Source organism: Crinia signifera, chromosome 4 (genome assembly GCF_055691185.1).
Source record: "Crinia signifera chromosome 4, ASM5569118v1, whole genome shotgun sequence".
Classification (NCBI taxonomy): Eukaryota; Metazoa; Chordata; class Amphibia; order Anura; family Myobatrachidae; genus Crinia; species Crinia signifera.
Window position 1 is genome coordinate 102,529,146 of NC_139220.1, and position 18,805 is coordinate 102,547,950.

The 18,805-nt window shown below is 41.7% G+C and overlaps 1 protein-coding gene across 1 annotated transcript in view; it reads left to right on the plus strand.

Moving 5' to 3' along the window:
• Positions 1–6,242: 6,242 nt before the first annotated feature.
• The window catches only part of GRK6 (G protein-coupled receptor kinase 6), a 43,401-nt gene continuing 30,838 nt past the window's right edge, over positions 6,243–18,805 (plus strand). The window contains exons 1-7 of the mRNA XM_083182076.1: positions 6,243–6,511; positions 7,328–7,423; positions 8,770–8,882; positions 8,964–9,041; positions 13,958–14,058; positions 14,447–14,539; positions 14,619–14,682. Of these exons, the coding sequence (XP_083038202.1) occupies positions 6,460–6,511; positions 7,328–7,423; positions 8,770–8,882; positions 8,964–9,041; positions 13,958–14,058; positions 14,447–14,539; positions 14,619–14,682 (597 nt within the window). The 5' untranslated portion in view covers positions 6,243–6,459. The remainder of the gene's footprint in view (positions 6,512–7,327; positions 7,424–8,769; positions 8,883–8,963; positions 9,042–13,957; positions 14,059–14,446; positions 14,540–14,618; positions 14,683–18,805) is intronic.

The following is an 18,805-nucleotide window of genomic DNA, read 5'->3' on the forward strand; positions in this document are numbered from 1 at the left end:
AAGTTGATGGTCTGGAAGCTGGAATTCATGGTGAATTTTATGTTCTCGTCCTTGCTGTTGATGTCCGCCATGCTACTACAGGTTTCTATCATGGATATGCATATAAATATCTACACAGTCACCGGAAAAATACAATCACTATAGCATTGCTTACTGATCTATTCCCTACGTGGTGCAACTTAGCTGACTATCTACGCATTTACATCCTATTCTGGCTACCAACGATCGTTTCACTATCGCTTCCTCAAGGTATCAGAGGAAGCGATAGTGAAACGATCGTTGGTAGCCAGAATAGGATGTAAATGTGTGTAGTCAGCTAAGTTGCACCACGTAGGGAATAGATCAGTAAGCAATGCTATAGTGATTGTATTTTTCAGGTGACTGTGTAGATATTTATATGCATATCCGTGATAGAAACCTGTAGTAGCACGAGTGAGCAGCAAGTGCCGGGAGCACACATATTGTGTTACCCGGGACCTGCACAGATATAGACAGTGGCGCATTATTAAGTGTGACCACAGAGATTTGAGTCTGATAGCCCTGCAGAGAAAAAGGGCACTGTGTGCATGAACACACTGACCCCCTGATATCTGCGGGCACTTAGAAGACCACTGTGTGCCATTTATGCAATTACTATTAGGTACCGGGAATACGCACATCGCGTTACCCAGGACCTACATAAATACTGTCACGATCCCTGCAGCTCTGCAGAGAAAGAGGGAACTGTGTGCATAGACACATAGACCCCCAGATCTCGGCGGATGCTAAGAGAAATATTGCTGTGTGCCATGCATAGAATTATTAAAAAGTATTAAGCAACCTTATTAGCGGGTACAGCATGATGGGAGACAGATGCTTATTGTGTGTCTGTTTAAGGCACTAATTGTTCAGTAAATAAAACGACTGGGTGCTTGAACAACACATTGGAATAAATAAAAAATTTTACTGCGCTACCCGGAGGTGAACCGCTCATTAACGGGTGTAAAATAAGGAGGGGATTGTATGAGGGGTAGTACTATAAACTACTCCTGGACCTTTGAGGATTACATAACTATTAGACTGTTTACAACTGTCATAAAAATCAACAATAAATAAGACAGCCATTTCGATCCCAGCAAAGATATCGCTAATTTCTGGGCAATAAACATTGTATTGATATACATAGGCTGCATGATAAAAGTTGATCCTATAAAAGTGGAGAGGTCCAATAATAGAATTATTTTGAGTTCTGACTGCACCTGATCCAGCGGATAAGCCGCACAAATACGGATACAGGGTACATGCAGGTCAGACAATTAATACAAAAAGGACATATCTCCTATAACTAACAGAATACATACAAGGGTCCCCCCTATACCTCTTAGCGCAGATAATTATTAAATCTCCATCCAGTCTGTTGGGAATATATAACAACATTAAACTGAACATTTTAGCGTTGCTTACAAGAGGAACACCAACACTGTGATATATTGTAAAAATACATATATAATAAGAGCAATCTCGAATATATAAGATCTGTAACAGTGAAAGCCTCTTTATTAATCACCAAATCTTACAAATCCCAGTGGCAACATAACTGCTGGCTAAACTGTAACATACTAGCAGCAGCAAGTAGCAACTTATAATAAAGGCAATTTGAAGCCAAGAACTGTGAAATAAGCTGACACACACACATTCATCCTTTTCTTCTCATTTTAAATTTATTGTACACATTTCTTTTCATTCTTTATCACATTTATCTATCTTTTAAATATTTCACTCTGAGACAAGGTCATACAGTCTCCTTCTGATAAGAGACTTTTTATATTCAAAATAAATAAAGGTTATATTTTATGAAAGTAATTGATTCTCAGTGCACCCTGTGATACCCCTTTCACATCGCACTTTTAAAACGGTATATTGCCGTTTTTTTCCCTTTTTAAAACGTTTAAGGGTGCACTGTGAATGCACCACAGGCAATTTACCGTTTTAAATTAACTGGCATTTCGAACCGTGTAAAAAGCAGAGTCCTACACGGTTCCTTGCCGTTTTTTGTGCAATGTGAATGTGTACAGTTTGTCTGAAACGGTATTTCAGGCAAACTTCACAAGCACAAGCACAATTTGTGGCGCCCCCTCCCCTCCTATATGTCACACAGGACACACAATCCCACTGCTATACAATAGGTGCGCGCCAGTGGTGTCCAGGTGTGCACCACTGGCGCAGCACCTCTACGGGACACCCCCGTGACCAGCTTCTGTCCCCCCAGTCGTTGTCCCCCCCCCTGTACCTGTGCTCCGGCGATCGGTGATCGGCGAGCGGAGGGGAGCTGATGGAGGAGGATGCTGAGGCGAGCACTGGGGACAGGGTGACAACCGGCCGGAGGAAGAAGGCAGGCTGCTGAGGGGAGCACCAAGCCAGTTGCCGGAGACGCAGCGATACCCGGCCAGAGGAAGAAGGTGAGCGCCAAGCCAGGCGCCGGGAATATACCCGCGGTGGTAACGCTGTCTGTTTATTTCAGGCGCTGCCCTGGACGGAGCGAATCCTTAGTTCCCAGCTTTGAGAACTGAATTCCATATGTTGTTACACGTATCATAGAGAGACCTGTGGAACTCAGTTCTGCAGCTTGGATCACACTGGCATCACCGAGGCCCAGCCGTCAGATCACACTGGCATCACCAAGTCCCAGCCGTCAGATCACACTGGTGTCACTGAGTCCCAGCCGTCACAGTAATATCAGACCCCACTACAAACCACATTTTGAAACCCCCCCCCCCCGCTGGTCGTATAGTGCGCTCTGCGTTGCCGGGGGTTGTGCGGCCAGTGACAGCCGTGATACCGGCTGGAAGGACGTGACCGGTTTCTGGGTCAGGATGGCAGAGTCCCTGCATCCTGGCCAGAAGCTCAGCTATGCCGCCGGCCACTACCTGAATGACCTGTGCGCCTCCATGTGATTCCCCCCCCCCCCCCCCCCCCCACACACAACCCACATAGCACTTGAAACGTGTTCTGGATGAAACGTTTCAAGTGCTATGTGAATGACACTTAACCGGTATTTAAAACGGTAATCTGGGTCACTGTTAAGGCTCTGACCCGTTTTAATTACCGTTTTAAAATACCGGTTTTTAAACCGTGTCTGCGATGTGAAAGGGGTATAAGACACTTCTTTTTCTTCATGGGTGTTTATATATATATATATATATATATATATATATATATATATATTATATTATATATGTTGGTTTACTGATTACTGCTGCTTGTATTGCCATCGCCATGATAAAGGTCCGCATCAGGACCAAAACGTTGGCAGGCTATTGTTTTTAATGGATTAAACTCTGGACTTATACTTTCAAGAGAAGACTGGTGACTGCTGCTTTTCCCACTTCTGGCGCTTCTGGGTATATATATATATATATATAGGGGGGCACAAATCTCCATCACAGGCCACTGAGATGACCCTCTCCAATGACAAAAGCATATAAAAAATAAGATATATCATGCATTTCTGTTGTGAGAAAGGGTCTCTTCACAAGTGTGAGTTCATCCCAGTTTCTGCCATTGTTTTATATATAATATTTTTGATGCTGTTATGTGGTGCTGTCCCTCTCCCTGCTTTTACTCTTTCTGTTCCTACTGTCACTCTTATCGGCCCCTGCTGTCATTCTCTCTGTCCCTACATCCCTGATGTCACTCTCCCTGTCCCTACTTTAACTCTCTCTGTCCCCATTTCCTTGCTTTTATGTCCCTTGTCGCATTCCATGTTGCATAATGTGAATTTTGGCTCATACTGTGTGGCATAATGTGAATTTTGTCCCATTCTGTGTGATATAATGTGTATTTTGGCTCATTTCTTGTGGCATAATGTGAATGTTGGCTCATTCTGTGTGGCATAATGTGAAGTTTGATTCATATTGTGTGGCATAATGTGAATTTTGGCTCATTACACATGGCATAATGTATAAGGGCATATTGCCCTGTGAGCAGTGTTCCCTCTAAGCTGTGCGCACGTGCGCGCGCACACAACTCAACGAGCATGCGCACAGACATTACAACAGAGCGCACAAAGCAGCAGTGGTCCCTTTTTGCAGTTGTGGACTAAATTAATGTGTGTTTTACCCATTAACTACATTGTGTGCTGTATTTTTAATGTTTTAATGTTTAATATCATTTTGAAGTAAAGTTAACACAAATGCTGAACGTCATTTTCCAGTTATATATAAGTGACGCACAAAAATGTAAATTTCATTCCAAAGTTGCACAAACATAATCTTTAGCCGCACACAGCCTTCGTAAAATTAGAGGGAACATTGCCTGTGAGGGGAATATTTTTTGCTCAGTGGGACACTCCAGTACATCACAGGTACAGATGGAGCTGCTCTTATCTGAGCTGATCCCTGCAAGCAGATTGCCATCCAAACCATTCTCAGCAATGGCTGCACAAGCATGTGGGATGCTTCGTTCAGCGGCTCGCTATCCACCACATACCAGCGGATGGCAGGCTGGCGGAAAAGAGGAGGCCAGGGCCATCTGTAATACCCCATTCACACCAGCCTAAATTCCCGGGTTGAGTCCGGGAACAACCCGGTACTACCTCTGGTGTGAAAGGTACCCGGGACAAATTACCGGGCTAATTTGCCAGCAATCCAACCCAGCTAGGTAGCAGAGTTGTTCCCGGGTTCAACCCGGGGGCCTGGCTGGTGTGAAAGGTGTAGGGTATACTTACCCGGGTTGCCGTGTCCTCCGTGTCCTTTCCGACGGGAATTAATGCAGGCGGCAGGCGCAAATGACGGGACAGCCAGTGGATGATGATGACGCAGCTCTCCGGCGGCAGTGAGGAGGCCGGACAGCTGCGTCATCTTCATCCGCCGCCTGTCCCGTCATTTGCGCTGCCGCCTGTGTGGATCCCTGGGCTGTGCGGAGGACCAGCAACCGGGGTGAGTATTCTCCCCACCGCCGCCACCATCCCGCCCCCTTCACACACCAGAAAATGCAGGGACATTTCTGGTGTGAATGGGTCCAAACCCGGGAATGTACCTGCTTGTCCCGGGAACTGAATTCCCGGGTTTCTCCCTGCATTTCTGGTGTGAAAGGGGTATAAGTGTGCAAAAAGTAGATCCCGGGTTACAAAAGTCTGTCCTCCCCTGGAGTAGATGGACTATATAGTGATCAGTATAATGTATAGTGACTGTATAGTGATCAGTGTATAGGAACTGTATACAGCGATCACTGTATGTATAGTGTATGAGATCAGCGTGTATTGGACTATATAGTTATAACTAAGCGAATAGGAACTGTATCGAGATCAGTGTACAGCATACTTGCCTACTTTTGAAAACTAGTTTCAGGGAGATAATAGTTGGTAGTAGAATTTTGCACACCGCCCCATTGAGGGGGGGTGTCATGCTCCACCCAAAGGGCGTGTTTAGTTCCATATATGGAGAGATTGTGAATATGGCACCTAGAAGCGTGGGTGTGTACTGTTACATCTGAGAGGAATCTTTTAAAATGACTTATATCCAAATGTAAATAATCCCCAAAGCAGTTAGTAAGAGCTACTATACTTGCTAAAGTGCTGGGGAATGGCGCTGATGATTCAATGTAAATGTAAATGTATCTGTCTCTCATTCCATTTTTCTCCAAAAATGTGACAGTGTAATGTGGGCTAGGTGACATGAGGGAGATTGCTAGACTAATGAGGGAGAGAGGGAGATTGCTGCTATTTCAGGGAGTCTCCTGCAGAATGCAGGAGGGTAGGCAACTATGGTGTACAGCGAATGGATAGTCATTCGTGAAAAATGACTGTATTGGAACTGTAGAGAACAGTGTTTAGTGACAGGATAGTAATCAGTGCAATCCTACGCTATACTGTATATTAATGATAATGACATACTGTACAGCCTACAACTTCTTAAGAAATTGAAACGTGAGCACATAGATTTGTGTTATGTTAAGCTTGCCTTGAATGCTCTGCTGCCGTTCTACTATTAGGCCACTGAGTGTGCAGCCACCACTGCCAGCCACTCTGCCTGCCAACTAACACATGGCCGCGCGTGACGTCACGTGGCGGCTGTTGGGGCAGATCTCCGGCGAAGGGTTTGGCTGGTATTAATCCCCATGGGTTCCGCAAACAAATATAAGGGGCAGGGCGGCAGCAAGTGACACTGACTATGCCCAGTCACATACCCGACGAGGACGAGGCTACCTCCCATAAGACCCTGCCCTCCTATACCAGCACACTGTGTCTGTGACACTGGCCGCAACCGGCTCGGGTGATAGGACAGCAGCTGTGCGGACAGGAAAGAGGGTAATGTCGATGCAAAGCTCTCGGCCAATCAGTGGCGTGTACGGGGGTGCGGCGGAGCGCCGATTGGTCGGGTTGGGCGGGGCCTGTCACTGGCAGCAGGGAGCAGGGAGTGTGGTGGAAGCAGAGAAAGTGAGTGGCCGCCCGAGGCTCGGAGCCCCCGGCCAGGCCGCCCTATGGAGCTCGAGAATATCGTGGCCAACACCGTGCTGCTGAAAGCCAGGGAAGGTGTGTATGTAGGTGTATGTGTATGTATGAGAGTGTGTGTGTAAATATGTGTGTGCATGTGTGAACATGTGTGTTCTGTATGTGTGTTCATGCATGGGACTGACAGGCTGGGAGTCCGCCCCGCAAAAACTTGCATATGTCTTGTGATGTATGGACGTAAGTTACGGGCTAGTCTGAGGTTATATACGGGCATGGCAGTTGAGGGTGTGCATGTATGTATGTATTGATTGTGCTGGGCCATGTACGTTGCAGTTTTACGTTCTGTTTAATTGTAAGAGCCACAGATCTGCAAGTGTTACACTGACAACCATAACAGTGTTTAAATGTCACATGATGTTAAAAGTACAACTGTGTTTCTATCATGTAATGAAATGTGTGTGTTGGGTTTTGGTGATCATTGTGTATCGCTGCTGAAACTTGGGTTGGGGAAATATTATTATTAAGGAGGTAATCAGTAAAACATACTGGACTCTTATGGCTAAGTGGCTCTTCCCATCATCAATCATCTCCATCGCATCAGCCCTAACCATCACTCAACCTCATCTAGTTCACATGATATAATGCACCGCATTTTATATTATAGTATACATTTCATGACACACATTTAGAAATGAATGAATGCAAAATTCAGCATTGGAGATGTGTTAAAAATAATTTGCAAAATCTGCAATAATTTTCATGTATTTGCATGTTAATAGGCTTTTCATAGAGGTTGTGTATGCACTAGTCAAACATGCTAAAAGATTTGCCTACACACATGAAATTTGGCATCTGCCCTGCAGAAGTGGAATTGACATAACTCTGGTTTATGTACAGGTGGTGGGGGAAACCGGAAAGGAAAGAGCAAAAAATGGCGACAGATGTTACAGTTTCCACATATCAGTGAGTGTGAAGAGTTGAGGCGTACACTTGGTGAGTTCTCCATGCCATCTCCTGTTAATTCTGACTGAGTTCTGAATCCTAAAAAGGGTTTTTATAGCTTTATTAAAGCTGTATGATGTTCCACGGTTACAGTGTTGGCTAAGACTATTGCATAGCTTCCTCTTACCACTTCCCTTCCAACAACATGTGTGATGTAGTAGTGCACTTTCATCTGCATGTGAGTTTGACAAGTCTGTTGTTGGTTATTTTGACCACATTTAAAGGCGAATTCAGATTGGATCGCTAAATAAAGTATTTGCAAATGGAGTGATTATTTAAAGACTGTGCATGCGTACCGTATGCATCACACATGCGGGGAATTAGTGATATAAAATGAATATGGATCGTAAACATAATCCCCTAGTCGTTTGACTGACACAAAGCTGCTGTTCAGGGGTGGAAACCCGTCATTTCTCGGTGTGCCACAAAAAAAAACCGCAGGCATGCTCAGGTGTGTTTCAGGAGGGTCTGTAATATCCGCGATGACCACTTCCACCCTGTCTTAGTCACAGATTTACTCACATTTGTGCAGACGGCAAAAATATGGATTTGTAAGTGGATGGCAATTATTGATCCATTCACAATTCTCTCACAATTTAGCAAGAGACATTTTCTCTTTCTGTCTGAGTGGCGGCTTATTCCTCTCAGTTCACTGCAAATTGTTACATTAGCGATCCATGCTGAAGTAGACCCTTAGTGTTTAGCTTTTGGAGAACATGGAATAAATCATTTATTAATGTGCATAACACAAGCTCTTTATATACCCTTCATCTCATATGACCAGAGTGCTTTTAGAATCTCAGACCAGATGTGTGTCAATGGGTTCCGTGGCCATATATATAAGCTTGTATCGGCAGCCGTTTCACATGGCAAATGTCACTCTTTGCTCTAGACATCCTAACTGTCCCTTTGGGCTTCCCACACTGTACACAATCAGCTACAGAATTTTCTAGTTGCCTCATGTCTATGCCAGTTTTAATCCAGACGATAGGTCAACACTAAATGATTGCCATTGTCGACACAAGCAAAAGGTCTATATGGCAGTTACCGACACATTTTCTGACCTTTTCATACCTCACCGTCCTCGTGGACTACAACTGGGAATGGTAAAGTGTGCCGCAGTATCAAAGCAAACGCATTAGCCTAATGCTTGGAGAACAGTGACCCACTAATTTGGGGCCCACATGCTTAGGTGTCAACATCAACACCCTAAAAGTGGAGAAAAAAAATTGTAAACCCTATGAACTACACCCCTTTAATGCATTGAATGTGTTTAGATGTCCTCTAAGTCCTAATGTTTATTTTTCAATACAGTTTGACATTTATCTGTCTTTTAGAACACGACTATCACAGTCTCTGTGACCGTCAACCCATTGGACGTCTTCTATTCCGTCAGTTTTGTGAGACTCGCCCTGAGCTGATGCGATGCGTCCACTTTCTAGATGCTGTGGTATGATTGGACAGTGGTCATTGTATAGATAGTAATAAGTTACCTGCTGCAGGCATCCTGTCATGTCCTTTTTGTTTGTAGGTAGAGTATGAAGTGTCACCAGACGAGAAGCGTAAAGACTGCGGGCAGATGCTGATTGAGAAATACCTCACAAGCACGGTAAGAAATATGGCTGATGTACAGAATCAGAATTACCAGGGACACTAAGCTGTACGTTGTGTAATGGTAGCCTACCCTTACTGCTTCTGCTAGAAGCATTGCATAATACCGTAATGTCATTCTGGTAAGGCTGCATTAATGCATTGCAGTTCATTAGCTAAACTGTTACGCATACATTATTTATTACTAGAAAAAAATGAATTCTTCCTTGTTGTGTGATGGAACAGTATAATGCTGCTATTGTTAAAGGAGATGATATGAACTGGCATCTAAGTATCTTAATAGTACAGTTTGTTCAATTGGCATGTAAGCAGATATAGCAATGTTGGCCTGTCTTTAGAACGCAATGAAAGTATCTAATGTATCTACACTAGGGGCAGATGTAGTGGGGACATGAGTCATTTCACTGCATTTATATACGGGGGTGCGAGGGGTTGTGCATAAGTAAGTGTAATGTTATAAACTGTCACTTATATCCACATATTAAAATCTATCAACTGTCTAAAGTTCAAACCAGTTTCATCTGTTATCTGGATTATAGTGCTAGTAAGAAACTGAAGGCCATTGACCTCCTCAATTGAATGGTCAGTATACTGTACATTGAAGGGGAAAATACAGACCATGTGACTAGTTTCCAACTGCACATCTGAATAATTGAAACCAATATATTGGTTTGGGATTCTAACTAAATAAAGAACAAAACGTTTACACCTATTCCCTCTAAATGTTATAATGTAATAATCTGTAATGTTTATATAATATTGATATACATTTTTGGACCATGTTGTAAGAGATTGCCCCGCAATAACTGCTACAGCACCTACGGTGGTCTAATAGCAATAAAATAAACGAATAGCAGCAATATTTTTATTTTGCTTAACAAATCAGTTCTTTATTGCACTTGCCCTCCATCTCCCTTTATATACCACTTATTTTAATATTTTACAGGCAGTTGGAGATTTTACTTTTGTTTGAATAAAAGTGACGTTTCATTACATTTAACTTACCTGTTTGCCATCCAGAGACAACACTTTCCTCCTCCTAATTTGTTGAAGAGATCAGACTATATAGCTAAACTATACAATTCCACATATTGGCAATACCATAATGCACTGCAGCTGGTACATTTTAAATGTGAGGTTGGAGGGGGACGAGTTCATGTTTAACTGTAAACCGCAGTGTGCAAAGTAAGCTGTGTGTTCTATATGCCAGCACAGGCAGTATTTCCCTACATGCAAAAATAAATTAGCATTTTCCCCCATTCTCTAAACGAGGTGTTATGCTGCTTTTAAAATGGATTTAATGCTAACTGGGGGTTTTACATAGTTACATAGTAGGTAAGGCTGAAAAAAGACTTGCGTCCATCTAGTTCAACCTGGTTTGGTAGGTTCTGGTATTTTACAGACAAATTATATTTCTTATTTGTACCCATGGATGTTTTCAATTGTTTTGAACTGCCCTGGAGGGCGCGAGTGCCCATTATTTACTCTTTCTCATTCCTGAGGTACTTTTGGGCACCCAATTACAGCACTCCTAAAGGTGCCCACACACTGTATAATTGTTGGGTACGATATGCGCGCTCCCGCACCCATCTCACAAAGTATGTGTTGCACATACTTTTTGTACTAGATTGCAAAATGTATGCAATGCAATATGATGTAGTCCAAATTGCATACAATAATTGTACGGTATATGGGCACCTTATACATGTTTAGACTTTTTTCCTTGTTGTTGTTGTCATTAATGTATGTTTTTTTTGTTTGTTTGTTTTTTTAATCAAGTTTAAAGATACATTTTTCAGCGTAGCAGGTTTACTACAGTATTTGAGGAGTATCTCTTTTCATTTGGAAAGAGAAAACAAGTCTCTAGAGTCCATCCTGCTAACACTAAAGCATAACTCTGAACCATTCCGAGCCTGACAGGCTGTCCTGTCAGGCTCGGAATGGGTTCAAACCTCAGAATAGCCACGTTTAAGTTAAACTTGTGTGTGTGTGTGGGAAGAAGGGTAAATGTTACTTAGCATTATTTATTTTTTAACTTTTATAAAAGTACTACTTGTTTGGCCTCTTTTTAGCTTAACTATGAGTGAAGGGACATAATGACTTTTAATGTGTCACTTTGTATTAGGAATGCCAATCCCGGGGCATTTTTCCAATATCGGGATTGAAATATTCTCCATAGCGGGATTGGCCTCTTTAATGTGCAATGGGTACATTCAGGAAACGTGTATAATGCAGTGGTGGAACTTGTGAGTGGGGAGCCTAGGTGCAAAAAATATATTTTGGGCCCCCTCCTCTACACCAACCCAATAAGTCATTGCTGGTCTGGGCAGCAATGGGCCCCTTAGTACTCAGGGGGCTCAGGTGCAATGCACAAATGGTAGTTCTGCCACTAGAATGAAGTCACATCTCTCCACAGCCTCCAGATCCAACTGCAGGATTTATTTTACTGTTTGGAGGATGAAAATTCCAGCAGCATCCAAAATGTAGTGCTACGCCTATCTCTTCACCTGTCTCTGGCATGATTTTCTGAATGTGGATTAATAGCCTATAAGGATGCACCTCTCCTTGTTTATTTGTCATGTCTTGTCTTTTGTGGCAGCATGCTCTGGCATCCAATGTTATTTCAAGCAAGTGGTAGCATACATAAGGGGCACAGCTGTAGTGTTCCAATAATGTCAAAAATGTGATCTAGTGTCCCTGCTAGCCTTAAGGCAGGGTGCTGTGGCATGGTATGGCATCTGTGTGCTTGCCCAAAAGGTATATCTGCCAGCTGGGAATGGGGGTGTGGCCCTGTCATCCTCACTCTTGAGGGAGTGCCCAGCTACCTCCGAGACTTACTGAAGTCTTCAGTTCAATTCTCACCTTCACCCTAAATTTCTTGTCAAATAAAATGCTTGCTTTTCCAATTTTCCCTTTTGGGGTAGATTTATTAAGCTCGGTGATGTGATAAACTGCCTGGTTTTTATCACTGGCCAATCAGCTCCTACCTGTCATTTTTCAAACCAAGCCTGTAACTTCACAGTTAGGAGCTGATTGGCCGGTGATAAAAAACCAGACACTTTATCACTTCACCAAGCTTAATAAATCTGCCTTTGTCTGTCATAGTCCCAATAGGAAGCAGTCTCTCTCGCTTCTCAACTAATTACTGATCATTGCTCTGTGATTGCCAGAGTTCAACAGGTGCTGGCTTATGGATTGATTACAATTGGCAGGACCAAGAGAAATAATAGTAGACCAGCTATTTGGCGGTCACTTATATCGGTTACTTGCAGCATTGCAAGTGCACTTGTGTCCACCTACACGCTGGATCGTTTTGAGCTACAGTAAGTTGCCTTTACCATTTGTTTAAAAAGGTCCCAGTTTTGGTCAATATTATAACCCCTAGGATAACCAGACATAATACTGGGCTGTTTCATTGGTTTAAACAAAGGAACCCTTTTTTTTTTTTTTTTTTTTTTTTTTTTTTAAACTATTCTGCTCTTTGCAGTGCCTTTTGCCAAACATCTGCTTGATATATGGGAAGATTATCCTGGGGATAGTTCCAAACATTGAATGTGTTTTTGATTTTCTGCTATGTGATTTCAGTTTTACTGTACCTTGAATAAATCACATGGTTTATAAACCACACATTAAATAGGCATATCATGAAAACTTGCAGTTTTGTGAAACTGCTCATTAATAAGCTTCCAAATTTCAGTATGTTCTATAGCATATGCATAGGGGACACAGAATATAAACCAAATGCATCTGTGCAGAACTGAAGAGTCCTGTAGGTCCACAATATTGTAGTTTGTGTGAAAGAAAGGAATGGGATTAGCTATCTAGGCTAGTGGATGCAGTTTTGTAAGTTATGATATATATATATATTTGTGTGTGTTTCTGCTCTTGCAGCCATGTATGGTGAATTTCTGGTAGCTTGCAGTGCCTCTTTAGTGACTAACCACACCCCTTCAATGTCTTATGGGCCCCAACCATTGGCTTTTTGTGTGGGCCTTTCATGTCGCACTCTGACACCGATCACAATTTGCACTCACAAAAAAAAAAGTCGCAATTTTTTTGTGCATCATTAGAACTATAGCAATATATGTTTAAATATGCACCATTATCATATATTCCTTTTTGTTGCTACTAAAATGCTTATTTATTTATTTGTCTTATAAAACTTGAATTTCTCTAATACATCAGAGGCCACTCTACCATCTTCCATGAGAAGAGATCATAAAGAAAGCACCAATCACAAGATCTCATTTGTGGTTACTACTGTCATCGGTAATGTTGGTATTTTGACCATATCGGTCAATTGAACATGACTGTATATTAACAGTGTCAACATTTTGACTGTTGGTCAATGACTGTTGGTACAATAACCTTCGGTAAAACGTCCGTCTGTAAATTGACTGCATCCCTAATGGTATATATCTCGCTTCCCCATCCCTTTTTCCTAGAATGAAAAAAATGTCTATGTACAATACAATAGAGTAGCTTGTCTGAGAACACGCACATGATTCATTAAAGTGTTTTCTGGCTATTTCCAGGAAATTTGCACAGAAACAAAATTTCTGTGCAAATTGTCTTTCTTTTGAGGAGTTGGTCAGACCTCATCTCTATGGTGTGGGCCGCTGACAGCCATCTAGCGCATTTGGTATAAAAACACTGTGTATATTGTTATTTCCAGAAAATATATATCCCATGTATGTGTGTATGCTGTATATATTTTTACGTAATAATTTAGACTTTTTATTTTTTATTAATACATCTATGTTCCTGTGCTGTCTTGAGTGTCTTCTCCCCAAGTGTGTCTAGTGTGATTTTCTATAGTTTCGCAGTTAAGTCCCTTTTTATTTTTATTTTTTTTACGCAAATGCTGCATATACCCACTGTGTTGATAGTGTTTTTTTTTTTTTTTTCTCCTAGAGTGAAGATTATATCACAGAGGTCCCTGAGAATCTTGTCAGTGGTTGCACAGAGAGCTTAGAAAACAAACCATGTAAAGATCTTTTTAAAGACTGCTCCAAGTAAGCATGAGAGAGGGAGCATACAAGGAGGTGCTTTACATTAAATTAGTTTGTGCTGCTGTCTGGAGTGACCAGGTGCTATTCAATTATTTGTACTGCATATGCCCATTATTTTTGCTCTCCCCTTCCTTAGGCGGTGAGGAGAAACCACCCATACTGCCATTTGGGCAGTACACCCAGTAGTCGGCTTGGGTTTAGGCATGTAACGTGGCTAATACCACTGCATTTGGTCATGACGTGCACTATGGTTGCCGGAAACCAATTGAATTCCCCTTTTTTGGTTTGGGTATATAGCAATTCAGTGTTAACATAAAGGAAGCAGTTCCATGTAACAGTAAGCATGCTGCGGTGTGCAGAAACCATAAAATCAATTTATTTTTTCTTTTAGACTTGTCCATGACTTCCTTAGCATGGCTCCATTTTCAGATTACCTGGACAGCCAATATTACAACCGCTTTTTGCAGTGGAAATGTCTGGAAAGGTGAGGGACAATGCTTTGTACAATAACACATTGCTTTGGCGGAGACCTTTTCTCATGCTGTACTTACTGTTGTTTACAGGGAGATGGTCACAAAGAATACATTTCGTCAGTACAGAGTTCTAGGCAAAGGGGGCTTTGGAGAGGTAAGATACTGACTTGCTCTGAATCTAGAATGCTTTCCCTGCTTGTTCTAGGTTGTTTTTTCAATTAGTTTAGTGTAACTAATGGATTACAAAATGATGGATGTAAAAGAACAAACCACAGAGAGACGGGCAGCGATTAAAGTGAGCTTTAATACTGTAGAGAAGGTGTAAAAGGTTCTAGTCTGTCTGTACTGCATGGCTGGGAAAACTGATGTACTGGAATCGGTGTTAAACATTAGAACTGAAAAATACCTCATTGCCGTTTCAGTAATTCTGCTCAAACATTACTTCAAATAGTTTCAATCCCATTTTATATTGGCATTACTATTAGATTTTCTAAGTGTTAAATGGTAATTGAGCAAAAGCAGTGGAAGGAAAATAAATGCTAAATATCACAGTAGGAAACATTGCATAACATTAGGGAAAATCTGCACATGCAGTTATAATATCTGCAAAAGCAGCACCAGCTTAACTCCAACGTTTGGTGCCATTAATGTCATAGGGAGGAGATCATTGTAGGAGTGAGAGAGGGAAAAGTGTGTGAGGGATAATATAATCCTCATACAGATGTGTCCGCCTACATCTAGCCTCAATGCGCCACACAATATGAGATGCCTGGGTGAGCCAACAGGTCCAGTGCAGCTCTGCTAGAATCGGGCATCGCTTTTAGCTGAAAATGTGTCTTCAACGCATTTCAACATTTCTAAAGGCCCCCATACACTAGTCCAATTTATGTACTTTTCACCCATTTCCAATGGATAATGCAGAGAAATTGGGTGAAAAGTGTCTAATCGGATGTGTTTGACATCCGATGTGTGGTCCCCTATGCATCAGTCAGGTCAGACCAGCTGCAAGTATGACCACAGACTAGGACCCCCTCTCGGAAGTGAAGAATGGAGTCGCATGCAATACATTCAAAGCTCTGCATGTATGGCCACCTTCAAATGCACCAGGATAATGTGCTGATTAATTTGATATGACACTTGCTTATTGTGTGTAACAGTTTGTATACGTAGCACAGCAGAATTTGTATCACAAAATAACTGCTACTGCTACATTGTAGCACTTAGTGTACACTGTACAGGTTCATAGACTCAGTCACACACAGATATACTATACAAGTGTCTTATCAGATTGATCAGCACAGTCTCCTCATGTGTCTTTGCATTATGACTAAGACAAGTTTTTCGTAAAAAAAAATTTGATTGAAAACTTATTGGACCTGGCGCATTTCAGGATCTGTTTGGAGTGACAGCAGCAATGTTGTATGAGGACAGATTTGTACCCTGGGGTGGGATGTAACAGAGTCAAAATATCCGTAAATAATCATCGATACACTGAAATGGCAGCCTAGCATTATGAAACGGTCAGTCAAAACTCCATCTCATTTGTCATGATCATGAACTGACTCCACTAGGTCTCTTCTACATTATAAATAAGATGCTCTATCACAGACATGTCATACCCCTTTCACACCAGAAATGCAGAGACCAACCCGGGAATTTAATTCCAGGGACATTCCCGGGTAGGGACCCATTCATGCATGCTTTTGAAGCCGGGACAATCCGGGTCGGCACCTTTCACACTGAACCCGAGATAACCCTGCATTTCTATGAGAATATTATTGGAAATGGCTTTTTTTAGGCTCACAAAGATGAGACAATTAGGGAGAGGGGTAAAGGGAGAGAGGACGGGCCTTTGCAGACATTGCAGGCTTTCATGGTTAACATAGCACTGCTGGGGTCTGTTGTGCCACAGAGCTTGCACAGTGTCTTCCTGTATGCTCTGTGATTGCCAATGCAGACATTCTTGGCTTTCAGGGGTTTAAAACACACTTCTGGGGTCTGTGGTGCCACAGAACATGTACAGTATCTCCCTGTACACTGTATGCTGCCTCAGGGCATGTATGTGAGCATCCACCAGAACCAGAAAGTAGCCCTGCTAGCAAATCCGCATTAGCAGAGGCAACCCGGGAAGGAGGAACATGTCCCTGCACCTTTCACACCAGCCAGTAGTCCGGGTAGGACCCGGTAGCAACCCTGCTACCTAGCAGGGTTGAAATGCCAGGAATTTGTCCCTGGAACCTTTCTCACCAGCTCTAGTCCCGGGTTGTTTCCGGAACCAACCTGGGAATTTAGGCTGGTGTGCAAGGGGTATTACTGTAATTATGGTGTAGGTTATCCAATGACCCCCTACTGTCAACAAACAGAATACATTTTACTATATTTGTGCCCAGGAGCTCCTTACTGTTAAATAATCAATAAAATAGAACTATGATAACAATGTATAGACGTCTCAGAGCTGTTGTTACACTTATTAAGGGTTTCTTCTTTTTTTTTTTTTTTTTAAACCCGTATATGCCAATAGAAAAAATGTAAGCAAGAAATGTTCAAAAACAAATGATCAATAAATACAGCATATTGTATAACTATATTTAACGAAAAAATACTGTACAACACTGCATATTCCTAGAAGAGCATAAATTCATGTGATTCGTTAAAACAGATACCAAATACCATTCATAGTTGTAAACTAATTATAAAAAACTTGAGAAACGAAGAACATTAGAAAGTCTAGAGCAAATGTGAATGCAATTAGTTGATCACAAGCTAATCCCAAAACTTTTTTATAAAATTATAAGGAAAACAACCAATCCAAAAATAAATCTTTCACTAGATTGGCGACACACTTTTTTTATGAAGAGTTTCCCTTCATGATAACTTAGGGGGGGGGGGGGGGGGGGGGGGGATTCATTCATTGTTGTTTTTTTTTTGCCAGGCGAAATCACAAATGTTTTTGCCGTGTTTAAGTACATTTTCACTTTTTCTTTTTTTGTGTGTTGAATTGGCATGGGCAAAAATGGACCTGAAAACACCCGCAAATTTTGTCCCGGTTTTTGAACTAATTAGTTTGCCTTATTATTTCATCTCTGTGTCAGTTATTTTGCCTGGGTGAATTTGTCATTGATCCACATGGTTCTTCACCCAAAAACGGGTGAAAATTTAAGATTTTTCATCTGGTAAAAAATGTATAATAATTAATAAATAATTGAATGAATTGAACTCTCCTTAGGGGTAAATTTACTAAAGCTTCTAAAAATAGAGAGGTGATGTTGCCCAAAGCAACCAATCAGATTCTGTCTTTCATTTTATAGGATGCAGTAGAGAATTGATAGAACAAATCAGATTATTTGCTATGGGCAACATCACCCCTTTTTTAATTTTGTAAAGCTTTTTAAAATTTAGTTGAATGGTGTAATGACCAGGTTGGAAAAGGATTGCTAATAAGATGACCCTTGCATCCGATTATACAGGTTGAGTATCCCTTATCCAAAATGCTCGGGACCAGGAGAATTTTGGATAACGGATTATTCCGTATTTCGGAATATTTTAATATTTCAATGATGTATTTTGAAGTATTTTGCATTCATGCTGTATAAACACATAATATGCACACAAATATATTTTATTACCACATAAAATACACACAAATATATTTTATTTGTTCAAAAAACAAGGTTTCAAAACGTGAAACAAAATGTGTGTACTATCTCCGCACTGAATTTGAATGCCAAGCAATCATTGTCTTGCACATATATAGTGCCAGTTACATATCATGTCCCCAGTGATGCTGTTACAAATGTCCCCAGTGAGTTTTTAGCAAAAAAAAAAAAAATTTCACTTTCTGGAATGTCTGGTTTTCGGAATAATTTGGATTTCGGATACGGGATACTCGACCTGTAATCGGATATCTGCTACAGATGCAGCCCTGCTCATGGGAGCTCTGCCTTGTTTCATGTGCGACATGCATGACCAAGGACTCATTGTGCAAGATGCAGCAGTAACACCACGGGTGTGACTTGCTGTGCCAAACGGGCACTAACGGTCATCTCTTGTATTATCTTTACTATAACACAGTGGTCTGTCCTCATTACCTCACACAGTGCATGTTTTGCTGGTAACCCAGCAGGTGCACAGGTGTACTAATTACTCAGACATTTTATAAGGTCCGGGGGTGGAGTTAATTATTTCACTTGTGATTCTGTGAGGAAACCTGCAGAACATGCACTGTGTGGGGTAATGAGGACCGAGTTCCCTGACCACTGCTATAACAGAACCAACAT